We start from the raw sequence: 22,224 nt of genomic DNA on the forward strand, positions 1-22,224 counted from the left end.
CTGTCAGCACAGAGCCCGACATAAGGCTCAAACTCATAAGCCGTGAGGCCATAAACTGAGCTGAAGTCAGACGCTCAACCCACTGAGCCACCCAGGCACCTCCAATCTGCATATTTTTAATTGACGTGACCTACTTTGTTTTTAGGCATTCGGTGACATTCTAAAATAATTGGATTGAGATTTACTGATCTGCATTCTCCTTGGAGAAGGGGTATTACTCATTTGTGACTTCTACATTCCAACTAAAATTGAACATTTTTTTAAAACTCATTTTTAAGGAGGACATCTAGCCAGCCATGTTCACATGTTTGTGGCTTATGTATAGAGAATGTTTCCTGAAGATGTCCTTCATGAGAAGGACAGGTTTGCACTTGGGAACAGTAATTTACTTAATCTATCTTAAATTTGGTTTCAGTGAGCAACCCTAATTAACCTGATTTTTTGCCGATAATCACTCTCAATGGAATCAAATCACAAATCCGGGGATGGATTGAGCGGCACCCAGAAGGAAGCAGCCCTTCGCGCATTGGTCCAGCGCACAGGATATAGCTTGGTCCAGGTAGGAGCTTCTCATGATATCTGCTGAGGCCCACCGCTGAATCCACCGAACGGTGGGAATATTCGTGGTCCTAAGGTGCAAAATGTGAATGGTCAGTCGTGTAACTGTTAATGGATGTTCCATCCTGGAGGGGAAAGAAGTCACATCATTTCGGGGTTGTAGGTGACTCGGGAAGGTGATGGTCTTTCTACTCTGGGCTATCAGCTTACCCTTCACTGGTCATTTGAAAGCAGAATCCGGGTTCACAGTCAGAGAGGTTATCACAGCTTTGAAAGACCACTCTGGTCTATGAAGAGGCAATTGGAGTTTACCATCCAATGCTTTCTGTGAAGTAGAACCAAGCTAGTGACTGAAGACTCAGCAGAGGGCAAAGCATCCCAGAACTAGCCTCCGTTTCCAGAGGGACTCCCTACTGGGGGGTGCAGGAAGATGTTCAGATGTGGAGCCCCAACCCCAACTGTTTGGTCATCATCCCTACTCCATGATGTTTTCTAGTAACAGCAACCCAACTGAGTTCAGGATATGTAATAGTTTCTCCCCATCTCCAGCAAATGGAAAAATGAACAAGTCCTCAAGCTGGCTCTTTACTGACACTGGTCGTTAACAATTATCTATATAGTATGGTATCTGTGAAAGGCTCCTTCAGAGAGGTTATGATACATAGAAAAGAAAACTAGTATAAGGGATATCAATGATCTTTTTTGAAGAAATAGTGTTGCTGTTTTTACCATCAGGCAAAGCACTTTCATTCCCTGCTGTCCCTTTTACATACATGCTTTTCTAACTTAACCAAATCCATGTGCTTTCACAAATACAAGTTTCACTTGGGTAACAATAAACCATGCTGTGCCCTTTTATTACATGTTCCTTTGTCAGATCATTGCCAAGTGTACTGCACGTAGTTATGTTAGAAATGTTACCAAAAATATTTAAATTTTTTTTCTTTTTATTGTCTTTGTATGTGAAACACTCATGCAAAGAGAGTGGTAGCACAGAGCACTTAAACCCTTTTGAAAAGTAATTTCTTAATATTTATTTATTATTAAAATATTTTTAATATTTGTTCATTTTTGAGAGAAAGAGAGAGAGACAGGGAGAGAAGGAGGGGGAGGGGCAGAGAAAGAGTGAGACACAGAATTCGAAGCAGGTTCCAGGCTCTGAGCTGCCAGCACAGAGTCTGATCCAGGGCTCGAACCCATGGACCATGAGATCATGACCTGAGCCAAAGTCTGACACTTAACCAACTGAGCCGCCCAAGCAACCCAATTTCCTAATATTTATGTATAAGAATGTTGCTCTTCTGGAAGTGAATCTATAAAGGTACAAATATAATGAAAGGAATACATATAAACCTGTCTAGAATGGCATTATTTATAACACTTCAACATTGCAAACATAAATGCATAAAAGAAAATTATTAAGTAAACTATGAATATATAATCATTACATTCAACAAGCAGAACTCTATAAGACTTAATCACAAAACAATGTACATTGTCTGTTCCATGTTATTCTAAGCCCTGGTTATTCCTTTTCCCCCAAATGAAATTCAGGGCAAGTCTCATGACTTTTCTGGTAACTTTCAGATTAAAAAAAAAAAAATCCTGCACTCAGCAATAACAGGTCTAGTGCAGTATAAGAAAAACTTCGAAGGTATAGCTACTTCCTTCCCCACACATGTCAGAGTACAGAGTGATTTCCACTTGCCTCCTCTCTGCATTCAGAAGCCTCACTTCCCGCCAGTCTGCTAACTGCACTCTCTGACTCAGCTGATGCCCTAGGAAGGGATCAAAGCAAGGGGGAGGGGCAGGCGTTTGCAAGGCTGGGAGTCCGCACTGCGGGCTCCAGTCCCCTCTAGAGGCGGGACCCCTTCCTGGGCCTCTGGCTCCTGCAGGGCTCATTTTGACATGTCATGTGACCATCTTGGGGAAGACAAGAGATGACCCCTGATTCCTACCTGTGGCCAAACTCAAGTCCCCTGGGAGCACTGATACATTCTCTGACCAGAACAATCTGGAAGCACAGTGGCCACAAAGCAACCATCCCTCCTCCTCCCCAACCTCTAAAGCAGTGGTACTCACCGCTGTCGACAGTAGGTATTTCGGGAGTGAGTTGGATCAGCCCCGAGTGTGCTCCCCAGCACGGGGAACGCATATGGAGCTCTTGGAGCTGTTTCCTTAGGTTTCCTCGCTCCGGCCTGAAGGAAACCCAGATCCACCTCCCAAATGCTCCCACGTGGGGAAGTGAGGATCCACAACCCACCAGCAGAGTCTCCACAAATCTCTGAATGAACTCCAAAAACCCCTCTCCAGCCCCTCCGTCGCTTTCTGAAACTCAAGGATCAGGAGTCGAGAGGAGGTGTTGGGTCAAAAATGTAACACAGTTCACTAGTTTCCTACCACCTCCTCGTCCCGCGCGGTGGTCCAGCCACTCGCTTTCATATCTAAGCCAGAGGCCCCGAAGAGCCCAACACATCTCGAAATCCTATTGCAAAAGACATAGTATTCAGTTATTAAATGATCATTTTAAAAAAATCTGCAGGGCAGAAAATTGTAGCTTATTATTACAACTATGTAGAAAGTTTGCAAATAGCATACTTTTTAAAGACTTGAGTAGCAATGGAGATTGTTTTATAAAGTGAATGCTAGGATTTAAGAACATTTGCATTACAGAGGGAAAAAAAACCCAATAGGGCTATTTTTTCTTATAATTAAAAATATCTTCCAGTAAAAGAACCCTAAAAATATATGGCCCATCTATGTATTACTTTCATCTTACATATTCAGTTACATTCACAAAATGTTAATGAGATCAAAGTTAATAACTAAATAATAGCAAATATTTCCTGGGCACTTCTAACTGCTTTGCATAAATTAATTCATTTAAAATGTTTCACCATTTAATTACTTTTGAGAGACAGAGTGTGAGTGGGGGAGGAGACACAGAATCTGAAACAGGCCCCAGACCTCAAGCTGTTAGCACAGAGCCCAATGTGGAGCTTGAACTCACAGACTGCAAGAACATGACCTGAGCCGATGTCAGACACTGAACCAACTGAGCCCCCCAGGCACTCCTAAGTTAATTCATGTAATGCTTACAATGCCACTATGATCATCTCCAGTTTCTAGATAAGGAAAACAAGGCACAAGCAAAATTAGGTACCTTGCCCACATTTTATAAGCTATAATTCTACTGCTATTGGCCAGAATTTCTGGCTAAATATTCAGAACTAAGAGCTGTTATAATATCATCTTTATGATAGCAATTTTAGAGATTAGCATACCAGGGGATGCAAAAAATATTTTGTGGAGCCTAAACTTGGCAACATGATTCACGTTAGGTAATGCTATGTATTTGTTAGCAGAATGACTATTGGGTCAGAAATTCTTCCATAATGCAAAACCTAGAATTCCAAAGTCTAGCTATCCCAATCAAAAGCCTCTCATCAAGGTCTAAATACATAAAGGACAACCATTTTGAATGAACTGGAAAATCTCTCCTGATTTTGGCTGCAAAGTATAGGACGTCACTCAAGACTTCAAGTTGGACACCTGTTTTAACCTGCTATTTACCACATGCAAGGTGCATGATCTTCAACGCGTCCCTTAATTACTCTTGGCCTTGATTTCCATAATATCGGCTAGGCCTTACCCCCACTCTGCTAGTCATGATGCTGCAGTCCCGGCATCTGCTCCATCTAGTCACTGATCAGCAGTCTGGATTAACTGGCTGGAAGAAGACAGCATGTTGGAGGCATGACCTCAGCGCTTTGGGACTTAGGGGGGACCCTTCAGCCTTCTCCACACTTCCACCTTCAAAAAGAGAGGGCAACATCAGGATTCCTTTTGGAAGTCCCTGCACGGGGGCGCCTGGGTGGCTCAGATGGTTAAGAATCTGACTTTGGCTCAGGTCATGATCTTGCGATTTGTGGGTTTGAGCCCCACATCAGGCTCTGTGATGTCAGTGTGGAGCCTGCTTTGGATCCTCTGTCCGCTTCTCTCTCCGCCCCTCTCCTGCTTACATGCTGTCTCTCTCTCTCTCAAAAATAAATAAACTTTTTTTAAAATGAAAACAAAAATCGCTGCACAAAAACTTAAGATAAAGAAGCATCTTACTACAGTTCAGAGAGCATACCCACAAAAAGGCCATTTGAAATTTTATGGTATCTGCCCAATTCAGGTTTGAAGGATTTATACTTGTTGGATCTTTGCAGCCTGTGGGATTAAACGTTGAATACTTGCAAAACAAGAACTCAAAAACCAGAGGGTAATTAATCGGTTCTGTCTTATCACTAGCAGGACAAATACAGATGTTGAAAATAGAATTTTGCCAGTTACTTAATGTGAGCCAGTTTTCTGTGTGCCAACTGATGAAGCACCTTGTGTCTCTGAGGATTTGAAAACATCACTTATTTAAAACAAAGAAAGACATCACAAAGGACATCTTTGGATACTGATAGCTGAAACTTTTATCAAAGGGTCTGAGAGAATAAAAGAAAGTCAATGCTGCCATGCCCTGCATTTAGTAAGTATGGCCAAACGTTGATTAATGGTGACGAGTTAAACTGTCAACCTCATACTTGCCTTAGGGCCGCATAGAAGTATTTTGGAAGAAGTGTGCTGTCATGTTTCCTAGCCAACACTCTGTGTCTCCTCACGATAGAATTACATGTGGTGGCTTCTTTCCCTTCTACTTTTTCATTCTTAACTGAACTTGCCAAATTTCCTAAAATAGATTTCTTGAGAGTCAAAGAAAAAAATCAGATTGTGAGGACACTATCTTCAAGAATGCATTAATAATGTGGGTCATGATCTCTGACATGTGATGGTCCTCCCACCTGGAATTTTCCCCATAACACCAGAAAAATAGGTTTTCATATATGAGCCTTTGCAGAAAACTTCCCGCCCAATGTGCAATAAGTTTACATCAATTTTAATTCTATTAAAACTAAAATATACTTAATAAAGATTGTTGTGGAGTAGTCCGAATATTTTTTAATTTTTTTAATGCTTATTATTTTTGAGAGAGAGAGAGAGATGCAGAGAGAGAGGGAGACACAGAATCCAAAGCCGGCTCCAGGCTCTGAGCTGTCAGCACAGAGCCAGATGCTGGCCTTGAACTCACAAGCCACAAGATTATGACCTGAGCTAAAGTCTTATGCCTAACTGACTGAGACACCCAGACGCCCCTGAATATTTTTAAAGTAGGATACTCTATCTTATATTCCTTATAAGTACTTATATTTATCATGTATTTCCATACTTTTATATTATTTTTAAATAATCCAAAATATGGTGTGCATTAATGCTGTTTGTCAAACTACCCTATTAATAACTTATTTTCTCTTTTTAATGTTTATTTATTTTTGAGAGAGAGAGAGAGAAAGAGAGAGAGAGAATCTCAAGCAGCCTCCACACGGTCAGTGCCCCACTCAAACCCATGAATCGTGAGATCATGACCTGAGCCAAAATTAAGAGTCAGACGCTTAACTAACTGAGCCACACAGGCACCCCCAATAATCTATTTTCTAAAACCATTACGACACAAATTTTTATGAAGTATGGTAATCCATTGCTTTCTCTTTTTTTTTAGCTTATTTATTTATTTTCAAGAAAGAGAGAGAGAAAGAGTGTGCAGGGGGAGGGACAGAGACACAGGGAGGGAGAGAGGGAGAGAGAGAGAGAGAGAGAGAAAGAGGGACTATCCCAAGCAACATCTGCACCACCAGTGCTGAGCCCAACGTGGGGCTTGAACCCACAAACCGTGAGATCATGACCTGAGCTGAAAGCAAGAGTTGGATGCTTACTTGACTGAGCCACCAGGTGCCCCCTCCCCCATTACATTCCTAATCCAATGGTTGTTTTTAGTACATATAAAGAGGGGTTTTTTTGTTTCTGATTTTGTTTTTGTTTTCTTAGTCCCTATCATTGAATATAGTGGGTAAGTGGAAGGCCTTGTGGTCATACAAGTATAAGGTAGTATCTGACCTAAAATGCATACAAAGCCGCTGCAGTGAAAGTTTACCCAAAATTAAAAATGGTAACGTAAGACTGCATTGAGTGAGCAACAGAGCTGTGGGCATTACCTTTCTGTATCAAGAGATGACATTGACCATCCCCTGACCTGAGTGAGGATAAATATTTACACATAGGGATGTCCTCATAGTGGAATTTATAATGTTAAAAATTAGATATGTCCTAAATGTCCAATAAAATATTACTAGTCACAGAAAATATGGCCACCCTTCTATTTACCAGTTATATATACACATAAAACTATGGTTTCAAAGAAAGTCCTGGAGAAATGTCCAAACATGAATGTTTACTTAAAAATCAGAACACAAAACTGTATACACCTTCCAAATAATATTCTGAGAGATTATTTACATACAGTTAAAATACTGAAGCATAGTAAACTGTAATCTCTGATTAGGGTAAATTTTTCTGGCCTGATTTTTCCCCCCAAACTTTCTATAATGAGTATGGACTATTTTTATTTTAAGGGGAAAAAATCTCAAGTGGAAAAATGTTCTAAGTGGCATTCAGTTAGCGGTAGAAAATTAAGGAAATTTCATGAAGAAAACTTCATTATTAAAGGTGCAGGATCGTGGTACCTGGTTCATGAGGCTAGTCTTTCAAATCTTTGTATGTTTGCAATTTGCTTAATATTGATATTGATTTCATTTTGCAGTCGGTTATACAATTCAGTAGAGATACGACCCAGAGGTCAGGTAACTGACCCATGACTCAAATTTGGCTCCTGCCTGTTTTTGTCATCATCTCAGACTATGAATGATTTTTCACATTTTTCTGTTTTAAAATTTTTTAACATTTATTAGTTTTGAGAGACAGAGTTTGAGCAGGGGCGGGAGCAGAGAGAGAAGGAGACGCAGAATCTGAAGCAGACTCCAGGCTCTGAGCTGTCAGCACAGAGCCTGACGTGGGGCTCGAACTCACAAACCCGTGAGACCATGACCTGAGCTGAAGCTGGCCGCTTAACTGACTGAGCCACCCAGGTGGCTCTGATTTTTCACATTTTCAAGAGCTTTCTTTTAAAAAGCCAACAACATCAACTATCCGGATCTTGACAGAAAAGTTTGCTAACCTCAACTCTATTGCTTACTCTAGTGCTTTTTTTTAGGAGCAAATCCACTGTTTTTAAAGAAAATCTCCCATAACATAGATGAGTGTCTAACCTTCCTTAAAAGACGCAGGTGGCCCCTATTTCTCCTACCCACTCCTGCCAGCTCCAGCCTGAGCCCTCACTCACTCATTCATTCTTTGACTCCACAAAGAGAGATATGGGTCCTGCCTTCATGATGATTATTCTCTAGCGAGAGGCAGAAAATAACCAAGAAACCAAAGAATTACCGATCATGTGAAGAGCCACAAGTATCATAAACAGCTTGTGTGTCAGAGAATGACAGGTGACCCTCGTCAAGCAAGAAGATACTGATGCCAAGACTTGGAAGATGTGTGCCAGGAAAAACAAACCTTGCAAGGAACCCAGGACAAAATAGCCTCCTTGGCAGAGGCAACCATGTGGGCAGTACGATGGAAACAAAACATGTATAAAATGTTTCTTTTTTTGAAACTTTTGAACAGCAAAGACATCAGTGCATCTTAATGTTGAAGACCCAGTAAGATGACACCAGACAAATGAGAGAAATGAGGGGGCTCCTTCATTCCCTTCCTCTGTTAATCAGCCATGAGCCTGGGTTCCTGGGAACAGTTCCCTCAGACTAGAAACAAAATACAGCTTAATTCCCACCCCTCGAACTTTGCTTGTGGTACATACTCTCTTATATGGAGTTCAGTACAACCACGTATCTTAATTATAATCTGTTCATCTCCTCAACAAATAGGTACATGCCGTAAGATAGAAAGGATGGTGGTAGATCGAGAATAGATAGGATTGGGATACCAGCCCACTCTAAGAACTCCCTTCATCTCTCTGGTTTTGAGGAACATACTTTAGTCATTTCACTTGGGCAGCTCTTAAGTTGCAATTTGTTTCTTATGAATAATGCAGTGAAAATAAGCAATTCCGGATCCCAGTGTTTACAACTGACTTCATCTAGATTAGCACAGTGAGAGGCAGACAGGAGAACACGATGGCATTGACATTCTTTCCCAACCACTACACAAAAATCCGGGGGACAGGAATAGGAATTTGACTTCATGGTAAAATATAGCTCCTGGGTCCTAATTTTTCCTCCCAGTGCCTGTTGCCACCTGCTCATGTCCTGGCTATTCAAGGACATAAGTCATTCACCAAGTGTGTTAATACTAAGTCTTTAAATAGGGAGACAAAGCATGAGAACAGGATGGGGCCAGTCGATCATCAGGGACACATGTTTCCCTAGGCGTATCACCCCAGCCACCCACAGACCAACTTCCAAACTCCTAAGCTACTTTGCTTCCACTGGCCAGAAGTGCCATAGCATGGTGCGGAAGACTCCAGATGACGCAACCGTCCTGTGACTCTTTCCATGGAAAACATAGGCCTGACTGGTGATGGGAACTTCAGTATCCCAAGAAATAGAAATGCATTCCCGAAGCTATTTGCAGACATCAGTGAAATTCTCCGAGAGCTTCAAAGAGGATTGGTTACAGATGAGCTCTTCAATATGAGGCTCAAAATGTTTGCAGACTATGTCTGATAGTGTTTTCCTTAAACTAGGAGCACATGGGGTTTTCCATTTAAAAATAGGTGTGAACTTCATGACTCAAATATATAGAACCATGGACAGATCCTTGGGACTATGGACTCTACTTGCAGGTGACTTCAGGATGTCTTAAATTGTTGTTTCCTTAATACTGATCAGAACAAGTATTAAGGGTTATCAAAATGAGTATTTTTAGTAGGGAACCAAAAATAAGTGACTCCTCACTTAAAGAACCTCAGAGTTTGTCATGAGATTCAAAGATAGCGGTCTAACATAGGCATGGACTATAAAAGGTAGGTCACAACAGTATGCAATCATGAATCTGTGTAGCATTTCAGTAGTTCTGATTCTTTTCTTAACATTGTTTCAGAGGTACAGGGGAGGGAGTGGAGATGATGTTAAATGGTGCCTTGACACAGCATTAAATGACTGAATCTCAGAATAGGAATTATTATACAGCTGCCCCTTGAACAATGGGGGGTTGGGGTGTTGACCCCCCACACAGTCAAAACTCTGCCTATAACTTTTGACTCCCCCAAAACGTAACCACTAATAGCCTACTGTGGACCCAGAAGCATTACTGAGAACACAAAAGGTCAATTAACTCCGATTAATATGGTGTATTATATACAGTATTCTTACAATAAAGCTAAACAGAAGATATTAAGAAAGTCATAAGGAAGAAAACATATATTTACATATCCATAAAAAATCTGCACATAAGTGGACACACGCAGATCAAACCCCTGTTGTTTAAAGGCCAAATGTAATTTCCATCGTCCTTCAAGCTTTCCGATAGGAAGAGTTAGTGGTTGGAGATATGTCTTAAGCACCTCCCTAGCCCCTTCCAATCTTCTTAAACACAGAGGACAGAACTCGCGCTCAAGGGTTTTAGACAACAAGGCTAGCAAGAACTTGATCATGATTTCTGTCTCATACAGTGGTTTTTATTATTACCTTCCAGTGTGTGAAAGGATCCCAGTATTTCACTTATAAGAATGATTACTGTTTTCTTTCTTGCCTTTCTTTAAGAAATCGATGCAAAGAAAGTCATTAAGTAATAGCATAGGTGTCAAGCAGACATGCAATCAGAGATACATGGATTTTAAAAATCTCTACAACGTTCCCTTTAAGGGTCCTTTTGACTAACTCACAAAACATCCTCTGAACATTTTCCCATGTTAAACTGTGGGGTCAAGGGTAGCCTCCCTTTCACGAGCATTCTATCACTCTCACCAGACTTTTGCCATCACCCGGCCAGCTCTGTTTTTTTTTTTTTTTTTTTTTTTTTTTATAAACAAAGACTTTAAAGTCAAGAAAGGCTAAGTGCCCTGTCAAATCCCTCAGCTTGTCTCAAATTAAAATTCATCGGGAATTTGGCAAGAAGAATAATTACTGTATAAAATTCCTCTCATGCCAAAAATCAAGAGCCTTAATGGCATTCTTGGCATATGTTGAGCCAAGAAGAGACAGGCTAAAAGGACAGTCACTCAAACCAACGTTCTTCATCTGCATGTGGACGAATGTCTTTATCTGTATGTGGACAGCTTTGCGTAATTTAACCAGATCTCGAACTACTAGAATATTACTCAATTCAAAAAGGTAAACTGAATCTATAATTAGGCCTATTGAATAAATGACACGTTCTGAAAGGCAAAAGCCCAAAAAGGATAAAACAATCACCAAAGATTTCACCCAGTTATTTCTTGGATGAGATTGAAAGGTTCCTGTAGATTTCAGCAGTATCTCCCCACCTACGCCCAGAGCCAGAAGGCAGCATAGCACAGCGAGTCTGGTCTCATGTAAATAGGTACTGTGGGGTCCATTGCTAGGTGGATTTTGTTGTGAAATGTGAACACAGGGTCTTAGAAGTGAGTTGACATTTTACCTTTCCTCTTAGGATACACGCCAAAGAGTTTTTCTGATTTTGAATTTTGCATAAGGACAGTCTTGAATTGAATTTTCCCATGATATTGGCCAGATGTGTGTATTATAAAAAGCTTTACAAAATACAAGTTATGTTTAAAGGGCTGTTTGCTTTTGAATACTTCAAATAGCGGGGCACTGAGTTCTAAAAGAATGGTTTGCTGCACGTACTCCTTCAAGGGAAAAGCAATTACAGGTTATTAAATGCAGCATTTGATAACACTAATTAGTTCTCTCTCCATGACACAACAAATAACCTGAGATGACATTAGGAATATATTCTAGGCACTAGGCCTTCAAAAGTCAGCTTTCCAAAGTGAAACAAGAGCATGATTCCTAATTTGCTAAAAAGTCATTTTCATGGTAGAACTGTAACACACATTTTTATTTTACGATCAAACATAATGGCTTTGTGGAGAGTGAAGTAAGGTTCCAAGAGCCAAAATCTATTTGTGTTTCTCTTTGTGATTTTTGCCATGAATGCATGCCACCGAGAATATTATTCAGAATTCATTGAATCAACCATTTATACTCAAATTAAGTTTAGAAGTGGACGTTCTCTCACTTATGTCAACAGAAAAGCCACAGGTTTTATATGATAATTACATGTTTTCTAATGTACAATAAAATGCCTCTTAAGATAAAACATCAGCCCGTAAACTACATAATATCCCACACACGTTTTCAGAAACACTGAGCTACGTGAGGAGAAAGCTCAATTTGTATTTTGCTTGTTATGTCTCTGCTTTAACTTCTCTTCTGTTTCCAGATGTGATTTCACTCTCTATCAATTGGAACATCCCATTTACTCAGCCTTTATGTCACAATTATTATTGCTCTATTTGTAGAAAAGTAGTACCTGCTATTCATATTGTGTATGCTTTGTGAGGGCTGTAAAAAATATAGCTAATAATGGGTGGGGGGTTGCCTGGGTGACTCAACTGGCTCAGCATTGACTCTTGATTTTGGCTCAGCTCATGATCTCATGGTCATGAGATTGAGCCCCAAACTGGGCTCTGAGCTGACAGCATGGAGCCTTCTTGGGATTCTCTCTCCCACTCTCTGTCCCTACCCCCCCTCAAAAAAAGTATTAAAAAATTAAGAAACGATAAGAAACAATATATAACTAATGAAGCGTAGTGTCAAATTCTGCAGTATATAAGTTTAAAAAAACCAATTTCTGCTTCCTAAAATTTCTCAGCCTAAAATAGATTTTACCAACCTGAAGTCACTGATGTTAAGATGTGAGAATGAATAATTGGTACATAAAACAGATTATATAGAATCAATAAAATGAGTGTTCCCTATAGCACTGTCTGCTGTCCTCAGACAACAGAAAGATCACAAGCAGACCAAAGATAAAATCACATCTAAGAGGATCCTTTTGGTACATCTTAAGTACTCTTATATTGGCCTTGAGCCTTATGACATAGGAGGTAGGTATGTGGTATATGGGTGGGCATTGAAATAATGTCTAATAAAAAACTTTATTCAGTCTCACAAATCAGTAACTGGGAACACACAGTATTAAGTCATAAACTTCAAAAGTTGCAGTCTCGAAAAATATTCTCAATACACTGATATCAGCTGTTGAGAACAGCCTACGGGAGTTTTGCCTCAGAATCAGTGCTCTGGCCATAGCCCCAGTAACTGGCATGCTTGCAAAGGCTACAAATGTCACCAAGCCTGAGTGGGCCATCTGGCATCTGAGCCAACAGAAACAGAAATAGACATAAACATCAGCAACTGGAAAATGGGCAAGAGAATGTCTGAAAGCAGTTCAGTAAGGACCATACACAATTTCTTCCCCTTGGCAAAAAAAAAAAAAAACAAAGGACCAGAGAGAGCCTCAATGAGGATTACAGATAATTTCCAAAGAATCGTTCAAGAAATTGAAATTACTGTTCAGGAAATTTTTTAAAAATGCCATAGGAGGGTTTATTAATTAATCTCCTTCCAGGTTATAAATGGGCTGAGAGGGGACAATAAACCATGTGGCCTCTGGGTCTGGTGAAACTGAACGTAAACAGTCGGCAGAGTGCAACATGAAGAATTATGAGAAAAATGCTTTCATGACTTTTAACAGTATGTATGCCATGAAATTCACCAGACTGAGAATCACTGGACCCTCAGAGTAGTGTTTTGTGCTATAAATTAAACCAGTGTGACTTTAGGTGAGTCCCCTAATAGCTCCAGTCTCAATTTCCTCATCTGTGAAATGAGCAAGTTGGGTTGATACAAAAACCAAAGAAAAACATTATTACAAGCACAGGGCTTAGGATTCAAATTTTGTCTTTGTCACTTACGGCTTGAGGGACTCAGGACACAGTCTGTGCTCTGGATTTTTCATCTATAAAATGAATACTATCATCCTGATGTGTTTGTTGAGGAGATTAAATGAGTTAATACATGGAAAGCCCATACTTAGCACAGTGCCCGCCTTAATTAGGGTTAAATGTTGTGGGATCGGGGGGAGGGGCTCTGTTACTATTATGTGTAAGTAACAGAACTCAGCTCTGGCTGATTATGCAGAAACGGGATTTATTAAAAGATTGTTTGTTTATATAAACCTTGAATTTGGAGAACTAGATTTAAAAGTAAGCTTTCAGGGAGGGTTTTAAGGTTTTTAGGAAGTAAGGTTTCAGGAAACCACATCACGAATCTAGAATAATAAGAAAATGCATCATGGGGGGTGCCTGGGTGGCTCAGTCGGTTGAGCGTCCGACTTCAGCTCAGGTCATGATCTCACAGTTTGTGGGTTTGAGCCCCGCGTTGGGCTCTTTGCTGACAGCTAACTCAGCCTGGAGCCTGCTTCAGATTCTGTGTCTCCCTCTCTCTCTGACCCTCCCCTGCTCATGCTCTCTCTCTCTCTCTCAGAAATAATACAAAACAAAGCAAAAAAAAAAATGCATCATGTGTACTCAACACTGCAAGTCTGCACCAGTGTGATTTCTACACCAGAAGTCAAGTTTACTTTATGGTAACTATGACGGTTCCAGCTGCAAAAGCATCTGGAATGGCAAGTCATCTGGCCTTTCTTAGCTCTTGCAGGAAAATAAAATTGTGTTGATTCCCCAGATGTACAAAAAAAGTAGATGCCCAGTGGCCAAAGTGAACTCACTCCATTTGACCTCATGCAAAGAGTCATTGCTTATAATCATTTATGAAAGTCTGGGTAGTTTTATTCAAGAAGATGATATACATCATTTCTTAAAGACTCTATGCTTCTGTAATGAAAGATTTAAAATCTGTGACAGAGGAACTTTCAAATACTCTTGATACATAAATTGACTTACTAGGTCAGCTCAGCATCCAATATGTGAATTAAACCCACTAGATTTATAGTTAGAATTGGGTCTTCAAGTTTTCATTTACCTAGTTGAAGGTTTCTATCTATGTACGTGCTATGAGAGAGAGTAAGTGGTTTGCAGATCTTCCATTAGAAAAATAAAGTTTCCCAGAGTGTAATGAATGTTCTCTCATGAAAAACAAAAACCTATATTCTTTCTCTCTGAACTATTAATACATTTGTGCTGCTGAGTGAACGTGTCCCCTGAGAAGGACATCAGCCAGTAGGGGAAAGAGCCATTGTAACCAGGCTTTATCTATTTTAAACTCTTTAACTATAAAAACAGTGCCAAAAATACTGACAACACAGCTCCCACTGTCCTTCCTGAGTAATGGACAGCTATTCTAACCCATGACTAACGCCCAGCATGGTCTTAAATTGGCCTGGACTCCCAGCCCGGTGCATTCCAAGCATGGTGGGCGGTGGGTAGAGCAGATCTCCCCCAGGCGTAAACTTAGAGGTATCTCTGAACCAGCCAGACTCCATGGTCCCCAAAAAATATCCTTAGGGAATTTTTTTTCAAGTGTTTTTAGAAACCATAGAAAGATAGTTAATGAGCTTTCCTGTCCAGTCATTTTGGCTCATAAGCAGATGAAGCCTCCTATGCACGAAATAGTTCAGTGATATTTTTAGCAAGTATAGCAAGAAAGAAAGTTGAAGGGAAAATTTTAAAGATTAATCTGTTGGTTGCCTATTTATTTTCAAACTATCAGACAAAGCTTGTCAAATCAGACATTCTGGAATAGCTACTTTAGTATTATGGGATGAAAGCTTGTTTTCTTCAACCTGAAGAATAAAAATGTTACTAAATGTATGCTAAGTGTATTCCAATAACCCATTGACTAGAGCTCTAGACATTTAATATACACAGAAATTACCTCCAAGAGCTCATCATCAACTAAATGGTGAGGGTCAGACCAAGGAGGTGGATTTTACTTTGGCGATAGAAATATCTTTCCATATAGGCAACACATATCAGATCTGTCCTTCCAAAACTTGTATAATAATATGATTGCAAACTGGAAAGGATTTTAAATGCAGCAGAGAGCTTACAATTTAATGGCATGCTAATTTTTTTTCCTCAAATAAGTCCTTAAACATATAAGTCTGTTATAAATGATGAGCCTTCCATAGAACAAGGCAAAATGTGGGGATTCAGCTGATGGTCTCTGAAACCAGAATGCCTGGGTTTGAATCCTGGCTTTGCCTCTTCCCAACCATATGACCTCAGAAAATTACTTAATCTTCTTGGGCTTTCAGTGTTGTCCGTAAAATGAGGAGAGCAATAGTCCTGAACCTGTGACATTCCTTAAGGGTTACGACAGAGTCTGGTGTGTAGCAAGTGCCATATAGGTTTCTGTTAGAAAACAAATCAATAGAAATGTTTAATATATATCTGAAAAGATCAATGCCATATTTTTTAGAAAATTCTTGGTTAAGATACAGCTCATTGAATTCTTGAGGAATTTTCCACCCTATAAATATGAAACATTTCATTTCTCAGTGATGTAAACATTTTGCCGTTAGGTGATCCTGCAAGAATATAGGGGAAGGAAAAAAGTACAAGAACTCAAGACAAATATTTAAATACTTAGTAAAATAAACACCCAGTTGTTAGAAGCCTAAAATAATCAAGGCAAGGTAGAACACACAGCTGATGCCCCTTGTTTAATGTGAAGCAACATGATATAAACTGGGAATAAAAAAGTGATCACAACCAGAGACTTAATTTATGCTATGATCCCAAAGCCTTTGTGCTGGTATTTATCAAATAATTGCAGAAGTCTCAAGTTGGGATATAGAAAGATTTAACAGTGACACCACCTGCTGCTTTACTTCTGATCTTAAACAATCATGTAAAACAAAGTCTTTAAACAAGTAACATATAATGTTTAAGAATATGCATAGAAAAATGTTTGGAAAAGCAAACTTAACACTAACTACCTCTATAGATTGGTTGGGTGACTACTGGGAAATGTTTCTTTTTACTTTGTATATTTACCGTGTTTTTCCCCTTCTACATTACTGGTTTTTCCCAACAATATATATCATCTTATAGTTTAAAACTTCTTATAGTTTAAAACTTCTTAAAGTAATACTTGTAGAAGTTAGCAATGAATACTGACATTTGGTCCCCTATATTCACTTTTCTCCAAAAATAATAAAGTGTAAAGACAAAGAGCTCTGGCTTTGCCTAGGTTGGAAGTAAGAGGACCCCCCCACACCCCCCAGCAAATGCAGTATTCCAGGTCAACGGTGGTGGGGCCCCTGAAGTTTCTTTTGGGTCTTTAACCTCTGGAAAAATAAAGACAGTAATGCTATCTTTAATATTTAATGTCTAATAAATAATGTCTAGTAGACAATATTTAATGTCTACTAATGTCTAGTAAAGGAAAGAACCAGAATTACTCCTTCTCATAAAGGGCCAAGGGTTGGTTGGTTTTACCACGGGTTGGTTAAGAAAAAGCCAAAAAAAAGAAAAAAAAAAAGATGACAATGATGATGATGAAACTAATTCTATTTGGACTGAGAACAGCACTGTTCCCCACAAAGAGATCCAACCGAGCAAACCTCTCACTATCTTGTCAGCTTTGAAAACAGATTTAAGTTCCTCACAAAATTAGCCAGTCCACACCTTCAAATGTTAATCTTCATAATGTTTCTATTTAGGGTCTCACAAGGACTCCCAAATCCAGGGACATGAGAAGAGAATTAATAACTATTGGCTATCTATCAAATGCCGAGAACAGTACCATGCATATTTGATGTATTATCTCCTTTAATCCAACAACCAATATTAATCCCCACTTTGTAGATGAGAAAACTGAGGTTCCAGGAAGTTAAGCCATTTTCCCAAAGCCCCATAGCTAGTGAGTCACGGGGCCAGGCAGCCCAGCTCCAGAACCCTTACCACCACACCACAGGCTCCATGTTATAGCAGAGCCCTGGATTCAAATTATAGTCCAATCCTCTGATGGTCAGGCACTGATGGGTGTGAATGACAATAATGTTTGTCCAGCACTGGACATGTTTTCATGATGTTTAATGCAAGCAAGTTGCTGAAGCACAGAGTATGGTATTAAAATCAACATAAAAGACCTTGATTTTCTGCTCTTACCAGCTATTTAAAAAACATTAACATTTATTCATTATTGACAGACAGAGAAAGACAGAGCATGAGCAGGGGAGGGGCAGAGAGGAGAGGGAGACATAATCTGAAGCAGGCCCCAGGCTCTGAGCTGTCAGCACAGGACCTGACTCAGGGCTCAAACTCACAAACCTCGAGACCATGACCTGAGCTCAAGTTGAACGCTTATCTGACTGAGCCATCCAGGCGCCCCTGACCAGCTCACAATTATTTGTCAATGATAAATATGTTCCTTACCATGATTTTGAAAATAACGGAGGCACTCAACCTAAAGGTCTTATTGTTTTCTTCTCTCCCTCATCCAATCCACCCTGGATGTGCAGGAAAACGGACAAAGAAAATATGGCGGACCTCCACCTGGCTGGGATGCCGCACCCCCAGAAAGGGGCTGTGAAATTTTTATTGGGAAACTTCCCCGAGACCTTTTTGAGGATGAACTTATACCATTATGTGAAAAAGTGAGTCCAAATAAATAATTTTTTTTATCTTTTAAGGGGAAAATACTCCACACTTTCACACTCATTCTTGGTAAGTGATGTGGTCTCTTCCAATTGCATTCCTCAACATGGACAAAGTTAAAACCTCTCTGTTAGTGGTGGTGCCCTTGTCACTGACTTGATGTAGCTCTTCCTGTGACCTGCAGCTTGAACTATTGCTTCCGCTAACTTTCAAATTCTGACCTTTGATCTTCAGTGACACAGATAATATGGAGTTCGCAAGATGCTATTAGTCTATAATAATACTGCGGTGACCTTCCAAAATAAGATACTCCTCCAAGTTGACATTTTGATATGGTTTTAAAAAGTGTACCATTTTCATTTAGGGAATGTGTGCCCTTGTCATGGCCCAAATGTGTGTCTATACATGATGATTCCGAATGAAATTTCCTTCCACAGGTTTGAATTCATTTGCCCTAATGCATCAACAAAATTAATAATGTGGTTCTCAAAGTCATTATATCATTGAGGAATACATTTCCTCAGTTTTAATTCCAAGTGATATGTTGTTACTATGCCCAACCTTACAGGGAGGACACAAAATTAAATTTTATTTTTATTATTTTCCCCAATGGCATTTCAACAACCCCATTCCTAGAAAATTTAGAAAGACTGGAGTCTAGCTATTTCTTTCTCTAAATGCCCAAATCACTTGTGTGTATCAGTCAGTCCCCATTTCAGAGCTATTCCTAATTTTATACAAACAATCTCACTTGGCAGTGCACAAATTATGAGGATTTAATCCTGTAAGAATCTTAGATGCTGAACCTGAAAATGAGCTCCAAGATACACCTGAATCAGATGGAACATGCTTGAACTCTCCTAACAAGCTCACGATAGATAGGTGTCCACCGTTTAATATCATGGAGTGGGGAGGCTGTGCCGAGGGGTAACCAACCACCAAGGTAAAGAGCACATGTTGAATGACACCTCTTCTCCCTGTATATGCCTGGCCTATCTGCTAGGGTCGCTCATCATAGAGCGGCCAGCAATGATAAAGTACTGAGCCTGGCTAGCTGAAGAGCATTTGTGGTAGCAGGAAAGAGTAGTTTATAGGCAAAACAAAAGAGCTGGGGCCAGAGGGGTGGGGTGAGTGTCCTTCTAACGTGAAGGTCCTGACATTGGTCCAGTCATGTAAGACTAGCACCTGCCTTCAGCCTACAGATCAAAATAGCAACAGGGATCCCCAGATCATCCTCTAAGTCACATCTTCTCTGTACATCTTGAGATCTTGGTAGGAGAAAGACAGCTAAGAAATCAGTTCAGCAAGGTTCCAAATGAGTGTCTGGGCTTTTGTGTTAAACCTCAGTAGTGGAGTATGACCAAGTAAAGGCAAAACTATGGAAATTCAGAGGCCAGTGTGGAGGGCAAGGGCAAATCTATAGAGACATTGTACTTCTGAGGACAAATGAGTTTATGGTCCCTAGGATGGGGAATAAATCCACAGATAACTGAGTGGTGAAAGACATTTACTCTGTTGAAAACATTTTGTTAAGTCAGGCTAAAATGCCATGTGTACACGTTTTCTTGATTTAAATTGACTTTGTCCATGAGTCAGATAGCAGATCTGAACCCAGTGTGAAAATACGCAAACGTCACACATGGCAGAGGTAAGACCTCAGAAAACGTGGTGCGAGCGTGTTTTCATTTGGAAGTACAAATATACAAACATGAACTCTCTTTCTCTCTCCTTTCCTATGTAGATTGGTAAAATTTATGAAATGAGAATGATGATGGATTTTAATGGCAACAATAGAGGGTATGCATTTGTAACTTTCTCAAACAGACAAGAAGCCAAGGATGCAATCAAGCAACTTAACAACTATGAAATTAGGTAAGATCCACCCCTTCCAATTAAAAATGAAGCAGCTAATGCATTTGTATAAATATGTGCTGGGCACTGTTCAAAATGTTGGAAATATCAAGATACCTTTCCCTATCCTCACAGCAAACAAATGGATCCAGAATATTAAGAGTAGGACAGTCATGGGGCACCAGGGGGGCTCAGTTGGTTAAGCATCCAACTTCAGCCCAGGTCATGATCTCGCAGTTCGTGGGTTCCAGCCCTGCATCAGGCTCTGTGCTGACAGCTCAGAGCCTGGAGCCTGCTTCGATTCTGTATCTCCCTCTCTCTCTGACCGTCCCCTACTCATGCTGCCTCTCTCTTTCTCTCTCTCTCTCTCTCTCAGAACTAAATAAACATTAAAAAAAAGAGAGAGAGAGTAGGACAGTCATATGTGGACTCAAAAAAAGCAAATGTGGGGCGCCTGGGTGGCTTAGTCGGTTAAGCGTCCGACTTTCACTTAGGTCATGATCTCGCGGTTCGTGGGTTCGAGCCCCGCATCGGGCTCTGTGCTGACTGCCAGCTCGGAGCCTGGAGCCTGTTTCAGTCTGTGACTCCCTCTCTCTCTGACCCTCCCCTGCTCACGCTGTCTCTCTCTCTCTCTCCTAGAAATAATAAATTTAAAAAAAAAAATTAAAAAAAAAAAAAAAGCAAATGTAACAAACAAAAGGCCGGACCAGACCTACCAATACAAAGAGCAAAGTGATGTTGCTGGGGTTGGGAGACGGGGAGCTAAACATTCTGGAGGTTGGACAGACAAGACTGACTAAATATTGGATTTAGAGTATGAGCAATGTTAGAGGTCAGGGAAGAACGTATCTGTGGATGAGACAGAGTCACTGAGATGGGAAAGGCCTGAAGGGTAGCCGACTGGAAATGTGGGAGAATTTACACCTGACATTACCACAAGATACCCCAGGGAGCAGCTGAGGAGGTGACCATCTGTATGATATCAGAGTCAGGAGAGAGGTCACAGAGCCAGCCAGACACAGGTAATGTTGCAAGTCGTGGGGCCAGTGGAAGTTTCCAGGGCATAATTGGCCCTGTGCAATCAATAACTGGCTTTTATCACTGGGAAGAGGGCTGGCATCATGCAGTAGAGTTCTTAAACCTTCACATAGAGAGGGAACTGTCCTAAATCCTCTCTTAAAGGAAGTCCTGGGCCACCTGGAAGAAAGATTAGTGGAACAGTTGAAAAGCAATAGCTTTGGGATCAGACAGGCTTCGCTTGAGTGTCAGTGAGTGACATAATCTCTGAGCCTCAACGTCCTCATCTCTAATGTGATGATACGAGCCCTCATTTCACAGGTGTTATCGTGGGGATACTAGAAAGATTTTTAAATGTTTACCCCAGTGGGTGGAACACAGCAATAGGTCAAAAAATGATAGAACTCTTACATAGTAGCACATCCATCAATTCCAAGACGTAGTTTTCATGTATTTCCTTTCTGCCTCTGAAAACTATGGTCATCCTAAATGTGAATAGAGAGTAGATTTGCTATAATTATCTTTCGTCTCACTGTCTTCCTATACACCCCAAATAAGACATGTGTTATCTGTATAATTCTGCAAATCAATCAATCACTGGGTCATTTTTCTTAAAACTTTTTAACCACAAAAAGATTGACTGGATTGGCAACCCCAGCAGCCTAGCCACTGGGTCCCAAGGTCAGAGCCTATGACAGGGGTTTGGAGGAAAGTATAAAGGAAGTTCCACACAGGCCTCCACGGATCCAAAAGTGCTCTGTCTGGTATGTGGAGGATTTTCTGGTGTGGAAGCTGGGTGATCAGAGCACAGGGGCCTTTGGAGAAATCCTGGGACCTCGTTCACCAACAGTTTTACCATCAGCACATAATTACTCACAGGCTCTCAGCATCTGTCATAGGAGATAATGCACACTGACCTGTTTTTGGAAAGGGCTACAGAAAGCTCTATTTTAATATCTTTTAAATATTACAGTTACAGGGATTCAGGGACCAAAGAATCCTCATTGCTTACTCTTAAGAGCAAGGGCTCTTCTCAAAATGGCTTTGAAGTTGAGGGGGATGTAGACGTGGCTATGTAGGGAATCGGCATGGTTTGCTACAGCTACTCAACACTTCGTTACACGCTGGGGCCTGTCAGTGCCTTAAGATAGAGAGGGTATGAATAATGAACACAATCAATCCATTACAGTCCCTGATACATAACAGTATTCTCTGTGAATTTCAGGGTCTTCATCTTTAAAAGAGGT

At 40.4% G+C, this 22,224-nt stretch overlaps 1 protein-coding gene across 1 annotated transcript in view; it reads left to right on the top strand.

Moving 5' to 3' along the window:
* Positions 1–22,224, top strand: part of A1CF (APOBEC1 complementation factor) — a 76,345-nt gene that overhangs the window by 23,492 nt on the left and 30,629 nt on the right. The window contains exons 2-4 of the mRNA XM_039238541.1: positions 416–559; positions 17,974–18,108; positions 19,851–19,981. Of these exons, the coding sequence (XP_039094472.1) occupies positions 461–559; positions 17,974–18,108; positions 19,851–19,981 (365 nt within the window). The 5' untranslated portion in view covers positions 416–460. The remainder of the gene's footprint in view (positions 1–415; positions 560–17,973; positions 18,109–19,850; positions 19,982–22,224) is intronic.

Source organism: Hyaena hyaena, unplaced genomic scaffold (assembly GCF_003009895.1).
Source record: "Hyaena hyaena isolate Hyena2069 unplaced genomic scaffold, ASM300989v1 scaffold_141, whole genome shotgun sequence".
NCBI classification, from domain to species: Eukaryota; Metazoa; Chordata; class Mammalia; order Carnivora; family Hyaenidae; genus Hyaena; species Hyaena hyaena.